Consider the following 22,857-nt stretch of genomic DNA (forward strand, 5'->3'; position numbering starts at 1 on the left):
ATTTTCCCAAGCATAGCACAAACCTGCTGGTATACTTTCCATTTCCTCTTATGAATTAGCATTAAAAACATGGGTCCACGGGTTGGTATGTACATATGCATTCTATTACAGTACAATTTTAATGATTGATAACTATCTTCTTATTAGCTCCCCCACTTACCAGTTTTGTATCTATCAAAACAATAATACATTATTTTTTCCATATTAAATATACAGGAGTAAAGTGTCAGTAAGAAGTAAACCATGCCTTGACAATAAAGGCTTCTTATGTCCTAATGGAAAGTTGATTTCATGGGTATTTAGCATGTTGTGCAGTTGACTTAAAACCTTGGTAGCTTACATTGTATTGTACTTTATATTGTCAGAATATTTCTGAACAGATACCTCTCTCTCTCACTTCTTTTTTAGTCTTGACAACAGACTGCCGTGATTTTTTATCTGATGGTTTGGTAAAACTGCCACTTCTACAAATTCAGGAACATTGTAATTGAAATATTTCTTGACTCATACAATTGAAGAAACATTGGTTAGCCCTCTTCCTTGACAGGAATGCTATTGGATGTCCATGGTAGGAGTCTGAGTCACCTACCACTGTCCCTAGGTCATCTAGTTGAGCAAGGTTCATGGCAGCTGCTATTAAAGGCATCCTTACTGAAAATATAATGATTTTCCCCCCTTACTACATGTCTTCTAGCTCCCAGCATCTTAGATGTATTAGGTTTTATATATAAATATTTTAGTAATAGAAGTAATACTTACCTTTCAATAGTTCCTCGAATTTTCCTTTGTCAGAAATAACCATTGCCTTACCTTCCTGGAGGCACCTTTTTAAGTACATAGAAGAAAAAGCAATAATAAAAGTTGCAGAGAATAATTTTCAAGTACAGGTCTATTTGTAGACAAGTAGAGTAGTTTCTGTGCCTTGGAATAACCCATTTGACCCCTAACTTGTAGTTCTCTCTCACATTGGAGACATTCATGGTGACTTCCAGATGCATTCCTTCAAATGCACATATATATTATTTGTGATGAAATTGTTTTTTATCATATGAACTAACTAATATAGCTTTGAGGAGATGATTGAATATATGAGTGGGTATATCTAAGAAGGCCTAATATGCTATATGTATTATATTGATGGAGTGTCAAGCTTGGAATGATGGAGTGTCTAGAGCAGTGCTACACAAAAATATAGTGCAAGCAGTAAATGTGAGCCACAAAATGAAATTTTATATTTCCTAGTAGCCATATTTTAAAAAAGTAACAAAATTAAATATTTAAGTAATGTATTTTATTTAGCATGGTATATTCAAAATATTTCAACCTGTAATCAATATGAAAATTATTGAGAATTTTTTTGTACTAAATCTTTGCAATTCAGCATGTGTTTTACATTTAAAGCACATTGCAGTTCAGATTAGGCACATTTCTAAGGCGTGATAACCTCATATGGCTAGTGGCCACTGTATTGGATAGCTCAGATCCTAGAGGCATGGGGTGAAACTATGATGTTAAAAACTGGTGAAGGCCTAAGAGCCTTCGTGAGGTAGATCTTAAGAGTTTCACATGAAACTCTTAGATCTACCTCATGAAGGGAATTCTGTATGAAATGGTATGTGTATGTTTTGGGAGAGAATCAGAAACTGGTGAGAAACATACCTTTGATAGATGATGATGAAATTGTCTGGAAGTTAAGAATAGCAGAAATTCAAAAGAATTCAGGAAAATAGAAATGGCGAACTTGACAATTACCAGTTTTTTCTTTAAGATGACCAGAGTAATTGATTATAATTTACGGAAAACACTTTTCTGACCCAGACTTTTTAGCCTAGGCTATGTCATTATTAAGTGTGGAGGAGAAGGTAGTTATTCATAATGATACCCCAGAGAAACTATTGAGATCAGCAGATAAAATTGATTGCAGAGGCATAATGTGGGTAGCAAGACAGGCAGAGAGGATGATTATGCAATATAGTAGAGAGGAAGAGTCTGAGGTAAATGATTGATTTTTATGGAGTAAAAACCAGAAAAGTTCTTGGTGACCTAAGAGCAATGAAAGATCAGAATACCGTATCAAAATTTATTATTTAGAGGCAGTGACTTAAGCGGACCTTGTAATAGGGACATTGGCCATAATATATAAATGTAGTTAAGACCTGATTGGACCACTTAACTGTGTTTTCATTGGCAAGTTACAACCACCCAAAGCCTCAATTTCTTCATCCAAAAATGGGCAGAAATAATATCTACTTCATAGAATTGGATGGATTAAATTGTGTGAATTAAATATATAATCTGCATGTATACTGACCTTTGACTAGTATGACAGATTTTCTGTTACTATTTTAGGTGGAGATATCAGAGGGGAGAAAAGAATAACTCATGTATTTTTGGAATGTATGTTCACACCACTACTCTATACATCTTAAAGCAGTTTTCAAGGTTTAACTTGGTGAAACCTCTTGATTAGTAGATGATGAAAAAGTTCTTTATACATATATCCTATTAGGTGAAGAAAGAACTTTCTAAATCTTGTTTTGTGAGTGGCATTGATAATAAAAATGAGAAGTCTGGGATTGAGTATCAGCTCCTCCATGTATTGATCTTAACCACCTTATCTCTCTAGGACGCAGTTGGGATTGTTTGTTCAAACTGAGATTTGAAATAACCTCCTGTTATTAAAATTACTTTGAGTAGAGGATAAAAATGCAGATTCTTAGGCTACATCTTGGACCTACTGAATCAATCTGATGATAGAGTCAAGGATGTTTTATTTCACACTCAACTGTAGCTGTTGCACCATCATGTGCATTTGGAGAACCACCGGAAAGGATGGCTCTAAGATCTGATTGGTTCAAGTAAGCATTACTCGTATTATTCAATCTAGTTTAGGAGTTGGGTAGGAATAATGGTATCTGTTCCTATTAACACTGTAGGGTTGTGGTAAGGATCAACTAAGATATTTTTAATTTTATAAAAATAGGATTAAGTGAAAAGTTATTTAAATTTTAGATTTCTATAGATTAGTATCTCAATGGTAGTGATTTTTAGTGATTATCAGTAATGGTAGTGATTATCAGTAATGGTTTATGTACTAGTTGAGTTTTGGTGGATCATAGCTCTCATTAAATAGCTTTTGATGCAAGCTTTCAGTCCACAAAATTATGTTTTTTATCTCCCTGTGTCCTTTTAATTTTTTGCTTTTATTAGTTGCATAGAAACTTAGTAGAATTATAGATATTCAAATTAGATGATATAGTCACTCTCCCTATCCATGAGTTTTGCCTCTATGGATTTAGCCAAACAGGCTGAAAATATTTTTTTTAAAATTGCTTTTATAGACTTTTTGCCTTTATCAGTCCCCAAACAATCCAGTATAATGACTATTTACATGGCATTTGCATTGTATTAGGTATGTTAAGTAACCTAGAGGTGATTTAAGTATAACAGGAGAATGTGTGTTGATTACATGAAAATACTACATCACTTTAAATAAGGGACTTGAAAATCTGTGGATTTTGGTATGTTCAGGGGGGTCCTAGTCATAATCCCCTAGGGATAATGAGAATATTCTGATTTTTTAAATTTAGAGGCTTAGAACGTGGTCAGCTATTATGAAGTTTTTCACAATCTTTGTGACTCTTACTTGCTTAAAGGAGATTGTCCAGTTTTAGGATTATTTATAATCTATGTTTAATGACCCTTTTCTATCGATTAACCTCTTCTGCCCTCAGCAAATAACCAAAAACACCAACACGGAACAAAAAGTCACTCCACCATGACTACTTTTTGGAGATAAAATATCCCCCATTTTCTCCACTTTCAGAGAGGACAGGCTGTTATTGAGTGTGTACTTTGTATTAGTTACAGTGTTCTATACTTAAAAATAGTCTTATTTAATTCCTATACATAGTTAATAGAATCCCTTTTTATTTTTCTCTGGATATGGAAAAAGTAGCTTATTAAATATGCAGAGTGTCAGTTGAATAGCATTCTTTTAGAGAATTGTGATTTAGTGGGTCTAGAATGGGCCCAGAATTCAGCATTTTGGTAATTTTTATGGAGGTTGTGCAAGGCCCACACATTGAGAAACATTGTTCTTGTTTCTTATTGCCTCCAGAGACACAGATTATAGGTAGTGACTGTAATGTAAATTGGAAATACTGTAATTTCAGCTTGAACATTTAAATGTTGAACATCATAACTCTGTGTGTGGTTCATGTATTTTCCATGGGAACTCAAGATGATATTTACACAGATGTCAAATGAAGGTACAGATTCACTATCTGCAGGGCACAGCTGATAAGAAATTGGTTTGATAAAACCCATTTTATTTCTTTGTATCACTGTTCTTCCTCTCCTCAGTTATTAGGTGTATACCATAAATTGCTTATGTGTATTTAAAAAATGATAATATAAAAGACTGTTTGGCATGTAGGGACATAATTTTCATTAGCCTATCACTGTGTTTGTCAGACTTATGAGGTTTTAAATACCTGTAATATGTAAGTTCCTATTGGGCTTTTATTGCAGTTTTTCCCGCTTCTTAATTTGTCTTTAAAAGTAAAAGTGTTCTTCACTGGAAATTGGAGCAGGTGGGTGTAAGTGATAAATGGAAAGAGGGTGTGTGAATTCCACCAGGAATTGGTTTTCAGATTTAGTAAAAGACTGGGATTAGAATTGTTGACCCCTGACTCAACCTCTAGCCAGCTGCTTAACTGAGAACAATTCTGATGGATGCAGTTGTTCTTTCAGCTTCATTTTGTCTCCAACCTTTTCTTCTGTCTTTTGCTCCTGTCCATTCCCCATCTCCTCATTGCACAAATACATCATTGGAGTATGAAAAAAGGTATTATTATTAAAGCTGCTGTCTGTGTCTCAGAATTCTTTTATTTTCTTTAACATATATCTTGATCCCAGGCTTCCATGCTGAGGTCAGATTGAACCAAAAAAATTGGCCAGCCTTGGCCTTACTTAGTTTTCTGGCATTCCAAGTAGTTTTTAACTCCAAATAAAGTACATTATCACTTGAACTTCTTTCAGCCTTATTTAGTTTCTTTTAGTGGTTCAGTAATATGATTTTTTTGCCTTATCTAGATGTTTCCAAATAAAGATTGAGAATATTTCCAATAATTATTAAAGTTTTGTAAATTTTTTTTTTTTTTTTAACAGAGAATGATGGATACAAACATTTCTGTGTAGGAGAAATGGTGGACTGGCGTTCAAGATAGGCTAACAAAATTACAGAATTCTTTTCAAAACATTTATTTAAAACATAAGAAGGTACAAGTACTAAAACTAGAATAATACAGGAAAGATTAGCAAGACCTCCAGCCAAAGGTTGTAAATTCACAAGAAATATAAGCAAGGATGTATTGGGTTTTTATTTACTATTGGGTTAAAAGTGAATGGTTTAACTTTATTTGCCATTCTTCAGTTTACTTTTCTGCCATTATCATACTCCTAAACACTAAAGTTTCTTTTTTTTTTTTATTTTTTTTATTTTTTTTACGTTTACATAGGGTAATGATGTTTATTATATTTTTCCCCTCCCCCCCACCCCTCCCACCCCTCCGACCCCTCCCACCCCTCTTTTCCCTCTACACAGTCCTTCTTTCCTTCATTCTTACTGCTCTCCTTAGCCTAACTCTAAACCTAACCCTAACCTAATGCTAGCCCGTCCCACCCCCCATTATATGTCCTCATCCGCTTATCAGCGAGATCATTCGTCCTTTAGTTTTTTGAGATTGGCTTATCTCACTTAGCATGATATTCTCCAATTTCGACCATTTGCCTACAAATGCCATAATTTTATCATTCTTCATTGCGGAGTAATATTCCATTGTATAAATATGCCACAGTTCTTTATCCATTCATCAACTGAAGGGCATCTAGGTTTGGTTCCACAATCTGGCTATGGTGAATTGAGCAGCAATGAACATTGATGTGGCTGTATCTCTGTAGTATGCTGTTTTTAAGTCCTTTGGTATAGGCCAAGGAGTGGGATAGCTGGGTCAAATGGTGTTTCCATTCCAAGCTTTCTGAGGAATCTCCACACTGCTTTCCAGAGTGGTTGCACTAATTTGCAACCCCACCAGCAATGTATGAGTGTTCCTTTTTCACCACATCCTCGCCAACACCTATTGTTGCTTGTATTCTTGATAATCGCCATTCTAATTGGGGTGAGATGAAATCTTAGGGTAGTTTTGATTTGCATTTCCCTTATTACTAGGGATGTTGAACATTTTTTCATATATCTGGTGATTACTTGTACATCTTCTTCTGTGAAGTTTCTGTTCATTTCCTTAGCCCATTTGTTGATTGGATTATTTGTATTCTTCGTGTAGAGTTTTTTGAGTTCTTTATAGATTCTGGAAATTAGCGCTCTATCTGAGGTATGGTTGGCAAAGATATTCTCCCACTCTGTAGGCTCTCTCTTCACATTTCTGATAGTTTCCTTTGCTGACAGAAAGCTTTTAGTTTGAATCTATCCCAGTTGTTTATTCTTGCTTTTATTTCTTGTGCTATGGGAGTCCTGTTAAGGAAATCTGATCCTGAGCCAACAGTTGAAGATTTGGACCTACTTTTTCTTCTATAAGATGCAGGGTCTCTGGTCTGATTCCGAGGTCCTTGATCCATTTGAGTTGAGTTTTGTGTAGGGTGAGAGATAGGGGTTTAGTTTCATTCTATTGCATATAGTTTTCCAGTTTTCCCCAGCACCATTTGTTGAAGAGGCTATCTTTTCTCCATTGCATATTGTTGGAACCTTTGTCTAGTATGAGAAAATTGTATTTATTTGGGTTTGTGTCCATGTCCTCTATTCTGTACCATTGATCTACTTGTCTATTTGGTACCAATACCATGCCGTTTTTGTTACTATTGCTTTGTAGTAGAGTTGAAGATCTGGTATTGCAATACCCCCTGCTTCGCTCTTGCTACTGAGGATTGCTTTAGCTATTCTAGGTTTTTTATTCTTCCAGATGAATTTTCATAATTGCTTGCTCTATTTCTGCGAGGTACATCATTGGGATTTAATTGGAATTGCATTGAATCTGTATAGAACTTTAGGTAGTATAGCCATTTTGACGATATTAATTCTGCCTATCCAGGAACATGGGAGATCTTTCCATCTTCTAAGGTTTTCTTGAATTTCTTTCTTTAGTGTTCTGTAGTTCTCATTGTAGAGGTCTTTCACCTCTTTTGTGAGATTGATTCCCAGTATTTTATTTTCTTCGATGCTATTGTGAATGGGGTAGTTTTCCTAATTTCTCTTTCTGAAGATTCATCACTTATGTATAAAAATGCATTGGATTTATGAGCATTGATCTTGTAACCTGCTACTTTACTGAATTCACTTATGAGTTCTAAAAGTTTTCTGGTGGAATTTCCAGGTTCCTCTAAATATATAATCATGTCATCAGCGAACAGGGATAGTTTGAGTTCTTCTTTTCCTATTCGTATCCCTTTAATTTCTTTGGTTTGTCTGATTGCTCTGGCTAGAGTCTTAGTACAAAGGAGTTCTGGCTTTTCTGTTTTATAGATGATAGCGTGTTACAGAATAGTTTATTTGTTCATCTAGACAATAAAGTTTACCAGTTATTGAATACTGTTGACGTAATCATGACATTTTAAGTGATAGTTAATAGTAATAAATTTGATGAAATTTGTAGACTAAATGTGAGTGCTTTACAGATGTTTATATGGAAGCTTTATGAATGTTTGTATGGAGTCTGTTCTAGACATGTACTGCTACAACTTTATCCTTGATTAAAACAGTTGGCATTACATTTATTCTGCTTTTTTATTATTTGAAAACTAGATTTCTTAACTACTGTTTATACTGAGAAATATAAATAATATAGCAAAGGCTGTTTCTTATTTGTAGTATGTATACTTTGTTCTATTAAGCTGTAGATAGAAAAATCTATTGAGATACTATTTGAATAATTCTTTTGGAACAAAATTGTCTTTTAGTTAAATTTTGGACAGCATTAACATAGATGATTAAAGTATTGGAGGAAAAAAATTCTTTTAACAGGCAAAGAACAAAGCAGGAGTTGGAAATATTTTTAAATTATAATAGGCATAAAAGATTTAGTTTATACTTTGTAATATTAGGTAAAAAGTTGTGTTTATTGCTATTTTTTGTTTATGATATCTAGACAAGACTATCTAATTACTGAAAGCTCTTTAAAATGGGCAGATATGACTTTTAATATGATTTTTACTTTTTTAGTAAGCAAGAAGTTAGGAACTATAAACTAGATTCAGATATTCATTTAATTTGGAATGTATATCTGAAATTTATGATTGATTTTTCTCTGGATTTTAGGGAAAGGGTACATGTTCATGTTGTTCTGATTGAAGGAATAGTCTCTCATTTTTTTTTTTTTTTAAATAGAGAAAGATTTTAAAAGGCTTTCCCTTGTCTCTTAAGAATTAAGTAGAAAGTTAGGTAGCTTTCTTTTCTTCAAGGGAGAGGTAATATACAAATATCATAGAAATTTAATTGATTTCAATTTTTTTTTAGGATTTACATAAGTAGTTTCATAGTTTCATGGGAGTGGAGAAGATGGTAAATTATGTATTTTGAAAACTTAATGCAAATTGTGTTTTTAGTAGTTTAAGAAACTAAATTAGAGATAATGCTTTGCCTTTGTTTTGTTTTGTGAACTTTCTTCAAATTTGACTTGACTTATTTTGTGCTGTTAGAATACCTGAGACAGAGTCATTTATAAAGGATGTGATGTATTCCTTCATAGTTCTGGAGGCTGGGAAGTTCAAGCTCAAGGTGCCAGTATCCGGTGTGGGCTTTCTTACTGCGTCCTTACTGGTACTAGGTCAAGAGAAAGCACCTACTTCCGAAAGCCCTTTTTATGACAGCATTAAACCATGGTCTAAATACCTCCCAGGACCTTATATTGTCAATTGTAATTCAGACATAAGTTTTGGAGGGATAAACATTGGAATCATAGCAAACTTTTTCAAGCTCTTTCTCAGTGTTTTTACTTCCTTCCATTATCTCACCCATTAAAAGGGATTCTACTGTCATGTATAACTAAAAGAACCAATAAAAATAAATAATTCTGGAACTTGAAAAAACAGAGGTGGATTTAGGGATGATGGAAGAGTGTAGAATGATGAGTTTGATGTTTAAAGAAAGAAACTCATTTGTCTGGTAGGAATTGAGACTGAAGAAGAGCCAGACTTTAAAGATCTTATATTTGTTAAAGATTTTTTAAAATTAATTAATTAATTTATTTATTTTTTACAGACTGCATTTTGATTCATTGTACACAAATGGGGGTACATCATTTCGTTTCTGTGGTTGAAAGATTTTTTATAAAAAGGCAAGGGTGGTGGGAAGCCATTAAATGAATGGCTCTGAGTTGGGGGAGTGGCTTTGATTTTTTTTTTTTTAACTTTAACCTTGGTAACAGATTTTTCTGATATTTTCATGAAGAACTGATTGGATAGGATAAAGTAGAAACTGGGAAATCAAGTAAGGAAAGTATTGTTTATAGCCCAGAGAGAGATAATGATGATTTGCAGTAATAACTTTCTTACTCCAATGATACTCACTTCCTTTAAAAATCCTGGTTTAGATTTTCTAATTCTGTTGTTTATGACTTATATCTCTTACATGAATTTATTCTTATTTTTAACTTTATAATTTTTTATTTGATAGGCTAGTTACTATTTTTTTTTTTGTTTTTATTGACTAAGAGTGCTGGCATGAATGATTGGTTTCTTTATGGTTAGTTTTAAGTGCCTATACGAAGGTTTACTTACTTTCTAAAGTATCCTTATTACCTGCCAATAAGGAATTGATAAGATTACTGCTCTGTAGTATCAAGCAGTGATGACTAGTAAGCATTTTTTTGTATACTTAGGATATGTCCAATTTTTATATTTCTTATCTTTAATTTTCTGGTGTTGCAAAACAAAACTTTTTTCTATAGGCATTAACATGATTGTTTTTCTTTAAATAATAAAGTACATTAATAAGGAAAAATACCTGAAATTCCCTGGTCTTTTTGATTTTTTGCCTTCTTACTTTATAGGAGAAATTAGAATAGCCTTCATTGGACCTTCAAAAGTATCTAAAAATTTGTGAATTTCTAAACTTTCTGCTGTCTTTTTTTGTTTTTTTAAAGTAAGCTTCTCACTTTTTCCCTTTTCCCAGATTGAGGTTAGAGTCTTGTCAAATTTCAAATTACTTCTTTTTAGTATTTCTACTTACTACCTAGGTTTCAAAGTGCCTGGCATATAGTATGCTAACACTATATGTTTACTGATGGCAGAAGAGGCTCTACTTGTATGAAAGAAGTAGATCTCCTTTGAGATTTTATGTACCATGTCACCAAAATAGACTTTAAAGTTTCCTGCCAGGGTTGGAAATGCTAGAATGGTGAAATCTTCTCATTCTGACGGAGAAAACTTTGGGCTCCTGTATTTTTATTGTTCTTTGTTTTGTGGCAATATCTCTCATAAAGTTGTAAGAAGCCTACTTATATTGGTTAAAATTAGAAGAAAGCAAATTGAGGTCTGATATACATTGTTTATATTTTTAATTTATTCTTTATTGTGTTATTTAGTAATTTAAATATATTGCTTGGGCTCAATGGACAAACTTTTGTAATATTTAGAAGTGATTGGTGGCAGGAAGATGCTTAGTTAAAAAAAAAAAAATTGAATTGACAGAACCAAAAATGTTTCATTGCCCTAAAGACATTTTATTTGAAAATTTATTCTCTTTCATCATATTTCAAACTTTTCTGTGTCTTTGAGGACAGATTGGACTTTAGGACAAGTTTTGAATACCATTACTTTTTTGTAAAGTTTATAAACAGCCCAGAGCAGCCAAATAGGGAAGGGGAGTGCCTCTAGGCTGTGTATTAACGTAGAAAGAAAGGGCACTGAAAGACCTAAGATGTATTTATAATCATATATAGACAAATTAATGAGTCTTCAATAGGAAAGAAATTATGTAACACAAAAGTAATAAGTAAGAATTTTAGTTTTATTCTTTTTTGATACTAGAAATTCTTTTCCTTGTAAGTTGAAGCATCATAGTTATACATATGAAAAAAGTTGATTTTTTTAAAAAAAATAAGCTTAGTTAAGTGGTTATCCATTTGTTATTTAATGTCATAGTCAGTTATCAGCTTACATTTTTTTATTTTAAAAGAACTACTGTATAGCTACTGAAAGTGACTCTTAAGAAATATTGTTAATTTTTTTGAGCTTTTCGTTAAACTTCCAGATATTGCTTTGGTGAAAACAATTATGGTCAGAGTCTCACTCTTGAACTGGCTGATTCCTCAAGGGTGAAGTTTCACATTACTTTCATAGTAAGCATAAATGATCAATTTTTACTCTTTTTTTTTTTTTGCATGTGTATATAATTGTTTGATGATTTCCTAAAAAGAGACCCCACATCTTCCCAAAGAAATATTAGCACTCAAAAAACCTTACTATCTTTTTCATTTAAGTCTTGAAGATTGTTTTGGTAGGAAATACTGTGTTTATGCACTTCATTTCTCTTTTAGGAGCTCTATTGTGATTTTGAGAATCTACCTTTCATATTTTATTTTATGCCCAGTTTTGGCTTTTGTACATTTTTAAAACAATAGCTTATGAATTCTGATGGGATATTGGCCTCCACCTGTAGTCCCCACGATTCCCTTTCCTTGCCCCAAAATGAACATCTAAAATCAGAAATATCTTTTGTAAAATCTTAGTAAAACTTATATCTACTTATACCTGTTTTGGTGTGAATCATCTTTTGATTGAGTGCCAGAAGACTACATAGAACTATTTTAATCTTAAGACACGGGCATTTATATATATATCCCATGTTTTGTGGCTACAGGCAAAAATTATTTTCTTTTGTGCTTTATCTTTGAAGGTATCTAGCTTATCCTGGGCAATATGTCTTTTAGGACAGTGTAAATATCAAGAAAAGAGTTAGCAACAGGGGAACATAGGATAAACATGTATGGAAGCAAGCTTTGTTTTATCAGAAGTTAGATAAACATTTAGAAATGCAGCCACCTAGTAGAGGAAAGGGACTTGGGGTAGTGGGGAGAGAAGAAAAGGAGAAATACTGGGGAATGATATTGACCAAATTATATTGTTATATCATGTGCATGTATGAATATATAACAATGAATCCCACTGTTATGAGTGATTATGATGCATAAATAAAAATATGAGAAAAAAAGAAATGAAGTCACCCAACCCAATAAACCTTTTCATTTTTATATATTATTTTTGTATGCTTAGGGAGGTAAATAAGGGACTGTGGTAAGCAAAAACTTGATTTCTGTATTCTGATTTGCTAATCCTTTTGATACCTGTGATCATTTAATTGGTGTGGATATTACAGACCATTGTTTTTTGTTGATTGGTTAATATGACTTCATGAGTTTCATTCCACAATCTTTAAAACACAATTTTATGTTTTTGATGTCTTCCAAATCTGTTTTTTTCCTTTCGTGTACCATATCCAATACTAAACAACTGTAGAATGCCTCCATCCATTGAGTGCTGGCTTGTCAAATACTATTCACAGCCTTGCCTATATCTTTATTGTCTCTGCCTATCTTTCTTTCTTTTTTTTTTTTTGGTACCAGTGATTGAACCCAGGGATGCTTAACCACTCACTGAGCCACACCTTTTTATTTTTTTCAAATTTTGAGACAACATCTCTCTAAGTTGCTTAGGACCTTGCTAAGTTGCTGAACCTGACTTTTGAACTCCAAATCCTCCTGTCTTGGTCTACCGAGTCACTGGGATTACAGGCATGTGCCACCACACCCAGCCATAAATAAAGCCTTTTTCTAATTCTTCTAGACCTATGTGAATTGATTTAGTGCATATTTTTTGAGCTCCTATGTGGTATTAGCCACTGATGATACAGAGGTGGTGACTGCACTTATTTTGGAAACTAATGGGATTATTATCTCCAAATTCCTACTGCAGTTTTTGTAACCCCTATCTTGGTGTTTTTATTTATGGAACAAGCATATGATTAATTCTTTCATCTGCATACATCCAATGTAAAGCATAGTTTTCTTAAAAAAATTATTCCTTAAAATGAGTTGTTATATTTTAGTCTTTATACAATTTTTCATATTTTGAAGCTCTGTCATTTTATTTTTAATAGAACTACGGGATAAATAACACTTATTCTAAATGCTTGGGACCCAGAATTGTTTTAGATTGGGGAGTATTTTCATATACATAATGAGACATTTTAGGGAAGGGACCCACAATTTCATTTTTGTTTTATATACACCTTATATACATATCCTGAATTTTTTTAAAACAATATCTTTAGTGCACCTGTGTTTTGACTATGAGATGTCAATGTGTGGAATTTTCCACTTGTGGCATCATGTTGCTGCTTGAAAAGTTTCAAATTTTGGAGCATTTTGTGTTTCAGATTTTTGGATTAGGATGCTTAACATGTTACTTATGGAAATCACAACATATACCCATAGAACAATTAAAAAACTAACTGCCTTAGTATTATGTGAAGGAATATTTTTGTCTTGAAAATTATTTTCATTGAGAGTATTATATATGACTTTTAAAATGAATTGCTTTTCAAAACAACTTAAATGGAAGTGAAGATTATTCCTTTTAGGATACTAAAGATGACTCAAAAAGAAAGTAATAAGGCACTTGTTGAAGATATAGGTAAAGTTTCAATATAATTGTTTTATTAAATTTGTGTTTGTGATTTTAAAATGTAGGGTTAAGTTAACAGGTATACATTGGACTATATCAAATAAACATAAAAGATTTGTATATTTTAAGTTAGCCAAGATAAAAAAAAATCTGCTTCTTGGGGAAAATTAGGGATCCTTCATATTGAGAGCTGCCTATACTCGTTTTCAGTAGCTTGCAATTTTCTGCATAGTTGGATAACTGCCTGACAGTGAAAGATTCTTCAACAATACTGCTTGAGGTAATAAACTTCTGTATATATTTACTTATTTTAGGGTTTCCTGATGCCATGAAGGATAGTACTAAACCAGAATTTCCCAGTGACTTACCTAAAATCATTTATTTGTATACAATTTTTAATAGGTTTATTTTTAATTTGTATTAGAAGATATTTTGGATTAAAAACATCATTCACTGTGATCTGTCTTTTGTAGCTGATTCTTTGAACATGCAGTCTGTCCTCAGAGTGGCAAGAGTAATGATAGGTGAAAGGGAAACAAGAATTGCTTTTTGAGTTGAACTTAGTGTATTTGAAACTTCATTAACCTTTCCTAGAAGACTGAGTTGCCTTTGGGAAGCACAAGTTTAGGGTAATCCTTCAGTTGTGTACTTTTTTATACATGTTGGTAATTTCAGACATTTTTATAATAATTTTCTAGATGTGACCCTCAGATTTGTAAGTTGCAAAACAGTTTTTTTTTTTTTTGTTTCATTTAATGTTGATTGCATACATAGAAAAATTGTGATAGAATGAGTCTGGTCATAGAGCTATGAAAGACATTATCATATTAATCAGAAAAAAATGTAGTTAATTCATAATTGTAAGAGACACTTTAATTATATTCACTTGTTTAGTGCTTGGTGGATTTTTATTCAGTTGTTATATTGTGTTTTCCCATTTTATCATTCATTAAATACTATTTGTGTTTGGAGGTCAAGTAATGTGAATGGTCTTAGACCTAATGTTTCTTTTTTAGCTTTTTGAACATTTTTAATTGTTTGACTCACAGTTATAGGTCATGCAAACTCTATAATAAGAAGGTTAGGTATTGCGATTGATACAATCTAACCAACTGCAGCTATACTCCACAAATAAATACTTAAAGGGAAACTATAGTAACCAATACCTAGCTTCCAGAAAAAGATAGACTTCAAATTAATTTTGCTTATTCCTAATTTGGTGTTGGTTTTCTGCTATTGTAAGATGAAAGATGTTTATCCTCCTTGTTAGAAAGCTCAATATAGAATGTATTCTCACTTTAAAAACAGAGAGGGGTGACTATTGAAAATGGAATTAAGGAATGCAACAGATGGAAGAAAGAACTGTTTAAGCTAGGTCCAGATATTTTGTGATTGACTATGTCTGATAAGTCACCAAACATTGAGTGCTTTCTAACTTTAATGTATCATGCTAGATATGAGGGATTTAATCATCAATAAAACATACCATTTGCTAGGAAAAATTCTGATAGTCTGGTGGAGGATCTGCCATTTTATCATCACCTTGTATCTTCTATCTAAATGAAAAAAATGTCAATGTAACTCATAACTTCCCAAGTCCTTAAACTGGGCATCTGTTATCTTTTTGACCAATTGTAATTGATAAATAAAATGGTATACATTTAGCATGTACAACATTTTTTGAAATATGTGTACATTGTCAAATGATTAAAAGATGTTAATTTACCTTTCATGCATTACCTTACATACTTATATTTTGTGTTGAGAATGCTTAAAATCTAACCTCCAAAGGCATTCTGATATGTAAAAGTACATATGTAGATAGCTGATTAAAAATAATGAATAAAATGTAAAACAATTTATATTGGATCAGTTAGTGAACACTTTGGGAGAAGGAGTCCTGATTAAAAGACTTCTAGGGTTTTGATATGTGTATCTTGAGAAAACCTGAAACTGTCACATACATGAGATTTTGCCTGGGTGGCTTTCTAAAAGAACTGGACTTTCAGGAATTACTAGAATAACTATATATAGGGAGGGAGAGGGCATTGAAGTTGTATTTGCATCACATCCAGTTGTTCCAGCACCCTTTATTGAAAAGCTATCTTTCCTCTATTGAATTGCTTTGCCCATTTGGCAAAAATTAATTGGACATATTTGTAGTCTGTTTCTGGTGTTTTTTATCTGCTCTACTGATCTATGTGTATTTTCTTCTTCCTGTACTGCGCTTGTCTTGATTTACTAAAGCTAAGCCTTAAGGGGTGTTGTAAACCTTAACATTGTGAAAGTGGGGAGTGATTTCTCCCTCTTTAGTCTTCTTTTTCAAAAAATTTTAGAATAAACTTGTTTAAATGCAAAGAAATTTGTTAGATTTTGATATGAATTGCCCTAAAACTGTATGTAAGTTTAGGGAGAACTGACATCTTTATTAGACTCAGTTTTCCATAACATGAACATGGTATGTCTCTTCAATTATTTAGGTCTTCTTTAGTTCATCGACATTTTATAATTTTCATCCTATGGATACTATATATTTTTTATTAGGCTATGGCTTCATATTTTCTTTTGAGCAGTTGTAACTGGTATTGCATTTTTAGTTTCCACTTTGTTCTTTGTTAGCATATTAAAAAGTAATTGATTTTCATTTGTTGATCTTGTATCCTGTGACCTGATGGAACTCACTCATTCTAGGAGGTTATTTTTTAAGGTATCTTGTGATTTTCTATATAGATAGTAATATCATGTGAAAATAGAGACAATTTTGTTTCTTCTTTCTCAGCCAATATGCCCTTAATTTCTTTTTCTTACCTTATTGCAGTAGCTAGAACTTTTGCATACCATGTTAAGTAAGAGTGATGAAAGTGACTATTACAGCTTTGTTTCCTAAACATTTGGTCTTTCACCATTAAGTATAATGTCAACTGTAAGTTTTATAGTATATATTCTTTTATGATATTGAAGAAGTTCCCTAAGTTTTGTTTTTTATTGAGCAAATGGGTGTTGCTTTTTGTGCATCAATTGATACAACCATGGGATTTTCCACTTTTAGCCAGTTGATTTGGTACATTGCATTGATTGATTTTTGAATGTTGAATCAACCAACCTTCTATACCTGGGTTAAGCCTGGTTGTGATGTAGTAGTTTCTCTTTTAAAAATATGTTGTTAAATTCTATTTATTAAAATCATGTTGAGAATTGATACATCTAAGCTGATGTGAGGTATTGGTTTGTTTTTTTCTTTCTTTGTTTTTTATATCCAGTAATACTGGCCCCATCAATGAGTAATGCCTTTAATTCAGTTTTTGGAAGAAATTGTGTAAAATGGATGTGCTGTATTATTTTAATATTTCATGTTTTTAAGGAACAAAACTTGAATTGTGCTTAGATGCAGTTGCTTTAGGTGAAATTTTTTTCTTCTTCCCCCTCTTCCTCGTTCTTCTTCTTCCTGCAAAGGAAAAGTATTTTATTTTGAACATTAATTCTTCAAGGTTATTTTATGGCCCAGTAGTCTTCCAAATTTCAGATTCTGTGTAATGACACCTGTCTGTCTTTCTCTCTCTCTCTCTCATATTCACACACGCACATGCACACACACACACACACACACACACACACACACACACACACATATATGTATATATATTTTAATGATAGGAGGAAGGAAACAGTACTAGTCCTTAATACATAACCAGTACTTTGAATATAGAAATATTATCTAAAGTAACTCTGATGCCAGATTAGCTGACTAGACTTTCTGATTTTCTATAACACGAAACAATGTGAATTATGGATCAGGAAAAGAATTGGAAAATTGAATTGAGGGACTTGCTAGCTTGTTCAAAGTGACAGTTTGTGACCTAAATTTCAGGTACAGGCCAAAGTCTATTAAGCCAATGGTTCTTAACTAGGAATGAACATTAGAAAAGTAGAACACAAACATGAATATTATATTTGTGTGTTTATGCATATATGTGTGTGTGTGTGTGTGTGTGTGTGTGTGTGTACTTTTCAGCTACTGCATTCCCAGGACATGAGAAAATAGCACTTAAATATATGAATGTGTGAAAACGTTAAGGGAATTCTGATGTACATCATTGGTTAATAACCACTGTACTAACCCTGAATGCGTACCTTCTATGCCTGTTTATTTCTTTTAAAAATGGCAGCATTAACTATATGGAGTTATTTTGATAGAATAAACCTTTGGATAGAGACATGAAGTTTCAGAGAGTTTTAAAGTAGGACCTGCCATTAAGACTTTATGTAAAGTATTTTGCCATCTTTTTTTTGAACCACACCTTTAAAGTTACAATGTGAGCTTAAGAATATAAAAAAGTATATAATTTGGTTTATTTTATAAGTATTTTTTTTATTTTGTGTTTCGTTAGAGGTATGATAGCATAGAAACTGATTACAGATAAGTTTGAGGAGTAGTGGGGAGATTGTCTGTTTTCTCCATAAGATATTTTCTCTCTACTGATGAAAAATATCAATGAATTGATAGTCTGGATCTAGAAAATCACTCAGAAATTTTATTTACCTTTAAAAAATAAGTTGTATGAGTACTTTTTAAATAAATAAAACGGCCATTAGTTTATCTCTTAGCTAAATTTACTCTGTCAAAATTGGTATGATAATGATGTTGTTCTCTCTCCCTTCTAAATGGTAAAATCCTCTTCAGAAAAATCCTCAAAATCTTTTTCAGTACAGTGCTTCAGACAGCTACTACTCCTTAATTGGAATTAACACCAAAGTTGCAAAGGGCTGGGTTCTCTTTGTTCTTCAGTTTTGTTTAGCTTAAGTGGTATTACTGTGCCTCAGTGGAAACTTTTTTTCAAAAATTTAAAATAATTAGATAGTGATGTTTTAACACAAATTAAATGGATAAAATTCACAGGACAACCATCCCTAACAAAATAAGAACAAGGCAAGTTAGTCATACTGTTGTAATTAGGATATTGTTTTAAGACAGGGTAGCAGACCACACAAACTGTGGGTCAAATGTGACCAGAAGAACAATTTCTGCATTTTTAAATGGTTGAAAAATTTTTGAAAAAAAATTTTTCGAGATGCAAAAATTACAAGAATTTTTTATAGTGTCCATAAATAAAGTTTTATTGGAACACAACCACATTCGTTCATTTACTGTCTATGGTTGCTTTTGTGCTTCACAAGCAGAGTTGAGTAGTTGCGACAGACCATATGGCCTGTAAAGCCTAAAATACTTACTGTCTGGACCTTTACAGAAAAAGTTTGCCATCTCTGTTTTAAGATAAAAGTGTGGGCAGTAAATGATTGCTTTTGGGTTTTTTGGTAAAGGAGGAAACTTAGTTTGCTCATATTTTGAACAAGTTTCTGAAAAGGAATAACTTAGAAAGTGGCTGTGTACAAGATAAGTAGTAGTAGCAGTCCTTCTTTTATAGACTGCAGTTGACAGTTACCAGCATAGTGTGCAATATGTCAGTTTATGCTATTATTTTTTCCCTACTTGAGGGGGAAGTCCATGGCGCCATTACTACTCACAGATACTAGTAGCTTATAATTATATCTCTGTGGTAGTACATTTGTAGAACAACTCTTCGTTGGACTTCTTTAGTCTCTCAAAAACCTCAAAGAACTTTTTTAAAATGTGGGTTTTATCTGTTAATATTGATCATATTAGAAATGAAGACAAATTTTTAAAATATTAATTTGTTTAAAAATAGTAATAATTATATTCTGTTAGTAAAAGAACAGCTCTTTATGAAAATATTTTCCAAAACAAAAAGAAATAAGCAAGAATTTTGCAAATTTTTTTCATGATTTTTGTAGAAGTCAACTGAATTTTTCTCTTTGTTCAATTTGTTGTGATATTTGATTCTGATTGAAGTATATGAATGAAATCGGGCCATACACAGATACATAGTTAGAAAAAGGAGTAATATTTTAATAATGTATTTAGATATTAGTGGATGTTTTTCTTTGATTCCATACCAAACTCAATAAATGGTAGTTTCTTTCATTTTTTAAAAATCAGCTTTATTGAAATATAATTTATGATAGAATGAAATGTATTATTTTAGATGTGCAATTCTATAAGTATAGTAACCCTTAAAATCAGGAAGTGTGAGTTCTCCAACTCCCCCCGACCCCAGAATTATTTGGGGTCTTTTAGTTCCTTGCTTTCCCAGGTAAGATTAAACTTAGTTTCTTAAAAGTTAGTTGGTTTGATATCATTGATGAACTTTTTGTCCTTTGTAACATTAAAATCTATTGATTTGCCTTGCAGTGGATTTACTCTTTAATGCTTTCGTAACAGCAGCCATAATTCATTTAGAAAATATTGAGTCTCTAAACTATATAGACCTTCTAAATATCAGCACATTTCATTATTCAGTAAAGGTCACATTTGATATCACCACTGATCTTATCAGAAAAATTTTTAAGTATCGTATGGTGTCATGCTAATGGTGGTAGATAGAAAGTTTTTCAAAATTCATATTTTTGCCTGAAAACAAAATTCTTATTTTTGCCTGAAAACTCAACATTTTATCATTTGCAATACGTCCTGTCCATTTTTTTTTTCTTGAGGTAACAGTTTTACTTGGTTCACTTTTAAGAATTTATCTGCCAGGTACCCAAATATGAATTGGTGTAGTCTACAATCATTCAGTGTGTTTTTTCTTAAGGCAATTGTTACGCTTTGGTATGCAGCAGTATTGCATTTGCCTATTTCCTATTTTGTCACACAAATTTTGAAAAGAAGTCTATTTAAGGATTGAGAGTTAATACAATTAATAGTATCTTCTGCTTTTCATCAAGGATATTCTTAAATGAAATGAAACTGGCATTGTCCAGAGAAATCTTGTGATGTATGTGGTCAGATTATTGTGGTTATTTTTATACTTGAAGTCCAGGGATTAACCTGGAAACATAAATCCAAAGTTATAATACTGGGAAGACAGTAAATTGTTGACATTTTAGGAACTCCTGAAGTTGCTATCTTGGGAGACAATCTCTTCTTTTATAATGGTAATATAACATGTTACAGTAAGTTGTTGTTTTATTATCTTATAGGTGCTATACTTGGTAGATCAGAAACTCAGGAGTGTCTTTTCTTTAATGCTAATTGGGAAAGAGACAGAACCAATCAAACTGGTGTTGAACCCTGTTATGGTGACAAAGATAAAAGGCGACATTGTTTTGCTACCTGGAAGAATATTTCTGGTTCCATTGAAATAGTGAAACAAGGTTGTTGGCTGGATGATATCAACTGCTATGACAGGTGAGAACATACTTTATTTTTTTGTGAAAGTGTTGAGTAATTTTTCTTCACCCCTTCCCCCTTTTGAAATGAGGAGATCAGTGCATAGATTTTCATATAACTTTTTTTTTTTGCTTTTTAAAAATGGAATTATAAAGACCATTATAATTATGCTCTAATGACAAGATATGTATTTCAAAATAAACATGGCATGTTTATGATGTTTTATCCTTGATATATTTTGAATATTCTATCTCGTAGTGAGACCTCTTAAGGAAATATCATGCCCACGTTGTCAGGCTTATGAACTTTTATGCCAATTTTAAGGAAAAAGGACTTTTAAAATTGTTTAATAAGAGTATATCTGTTGGAAAATCTATGCTCAAGGAGACTAAAACTTAATTGCAGTATTTAATTTCCTTTCAGTTTCCTTCTTTATGTATCTGGAAGAAATTGATCTTATTACATCCCACCCCACTTTTTTCTTGCTACAGAAGTCTTTGTTCTTTACCCTGAGAGACATTTTAACTTGACATTCAGAATTACAGCAGAACTAACACAGTCCTAGAAAGCTACATTTTATTTAAAAGATCTTGTTTAAATTGTTCAGTACTGGAAGTAAAATATAGTGGTCATGTTATTGACTGCCTGTGATCTTTATTAGTAAGAAGTTGGGTACATTGTGGAACCATCACTTATCTGTCTGAGACACAGGATTTCCATTAGAGAAGAGTGATGCCACATACACTGAACATGAGATCTATTTTCAGGAGCCTTAGTTGATTATCTGAAATCTCTGATCAGTTAGCTACATATGACTAATAGCAATATATATTGAATAAACCCTGAAAATGGAGTGGGATTGTGGCTCAGTGGTAGAGCACTCAGCTGGCCCGTGTGAGGCACTAGGTTCGATCCTCAGCACCACATAAAAATAAATAAGCAAAGGTATCCATCTACAACTTAAAAAAAAAAAAAAAATATATATATATATATATATATATATATATATATATATATGTACACACACACACACACACTATTAAACCCTGAAAATTGGACTAGTTTCACATTTAATGAGAAATTAAAAGTGCAGTCATTTTGGTATATTTTTAGTGTTTATGGTATACTTCTAAGTTTGTGAGTTTTCTAGGATTATTTCTTTACACTTACATTTTTAGCAGCATTTCTGATTATTAATCTCTCTGCTAAGGCTTGGTATCATTTTGGTCAAAATGTTCATCTTTTAATTAGTTTAAATTAGGGATTTCTTTTTTTGGGGAGATGGGAAATAAAAACTGTTTCCTACCTAAAAGCAGCATTTCCACATGTGAGACTTAGTGATGAAATGGGTTGTGAGCCATTCACTGGAAGTCTGTGGAGTGCATCATTATTCAGTGCAAATACTTGCTCTCTTAGAGTGATAATTACTACACTAGCTTTGTTTGGGGGGATTAAATGCTAATACAGAAGTATGTGAGGTTTTTTTTATGCTCTAAATTTGATTGAAAAATGTATAGTGAGAAGAGTAAGAGAAGAGAAAAGCAAAAAAAAAAAAAAAAAAAAAAAAAAAAAAAATTCAAGTAGCATCCAAATGTGGAAGAAAAGGCAATGATAAAAGAAGAATGAAGCTGGGGGCAATGGCACATGCCTGTAATCCCAGCAGCTCTGGAGACTGAGACAGGAGGATTGCCAGCCTCAAGGAAATGAGGCATTGAGCAACTCAGTGAGGCTGTGTCTCTAAGTAAAATACAAAATAGGACTGAGAATGTGGCTCAGTGGTCAAGTGCCCTTGAGTTCAATGCCTGGGGGAGGGGAAGTATGAAATTGGATGCTGAAAAGTAATTTTCTTGAACTGATTCAGCTAGGTGTTTAATCATATTAATCTCTTATAATTTGAGATATGAATCTGAATA

General features: G+C 32.5%; 1 protein-coding gene across 1 annotated transcript in view; it reads left to right on the top strand.

Annotated features, from left to right (window-relative positions):
• The window catches only part of Acvr2a (activin A receptor type 2A), a 79,824-nt gene that overhangs the window by 25,969 nt on the left and 30,998 nt on the right, over positions 1–22,857 (top strand). The window contains exon 2 of the mRNA XM_047547391.1: positions 20,755–20,962. Within this exon, the coding sequence (XP_047403347.1) occupies positions 20,755–20,962 (208 nt within the window). The remainder of the gene's footprint in view (positions 1–20,754; positions 20,963–22,857) is intronic.

This window comes from Sciurus carolinensis, chromosome 3 (assembly GCF_902686445.1).
Source record: "Sciurus carolinensis chromosome 3, mSciCar1.2, whole genome shotgun sequence".
Taxonomy (NCBI): domain Eukaryota; kingdom Metazoa; phylum Chordata; class Mammalia; order Rodentia; family Sciuridae; genus Sciurus; species Sciurus carolinensis.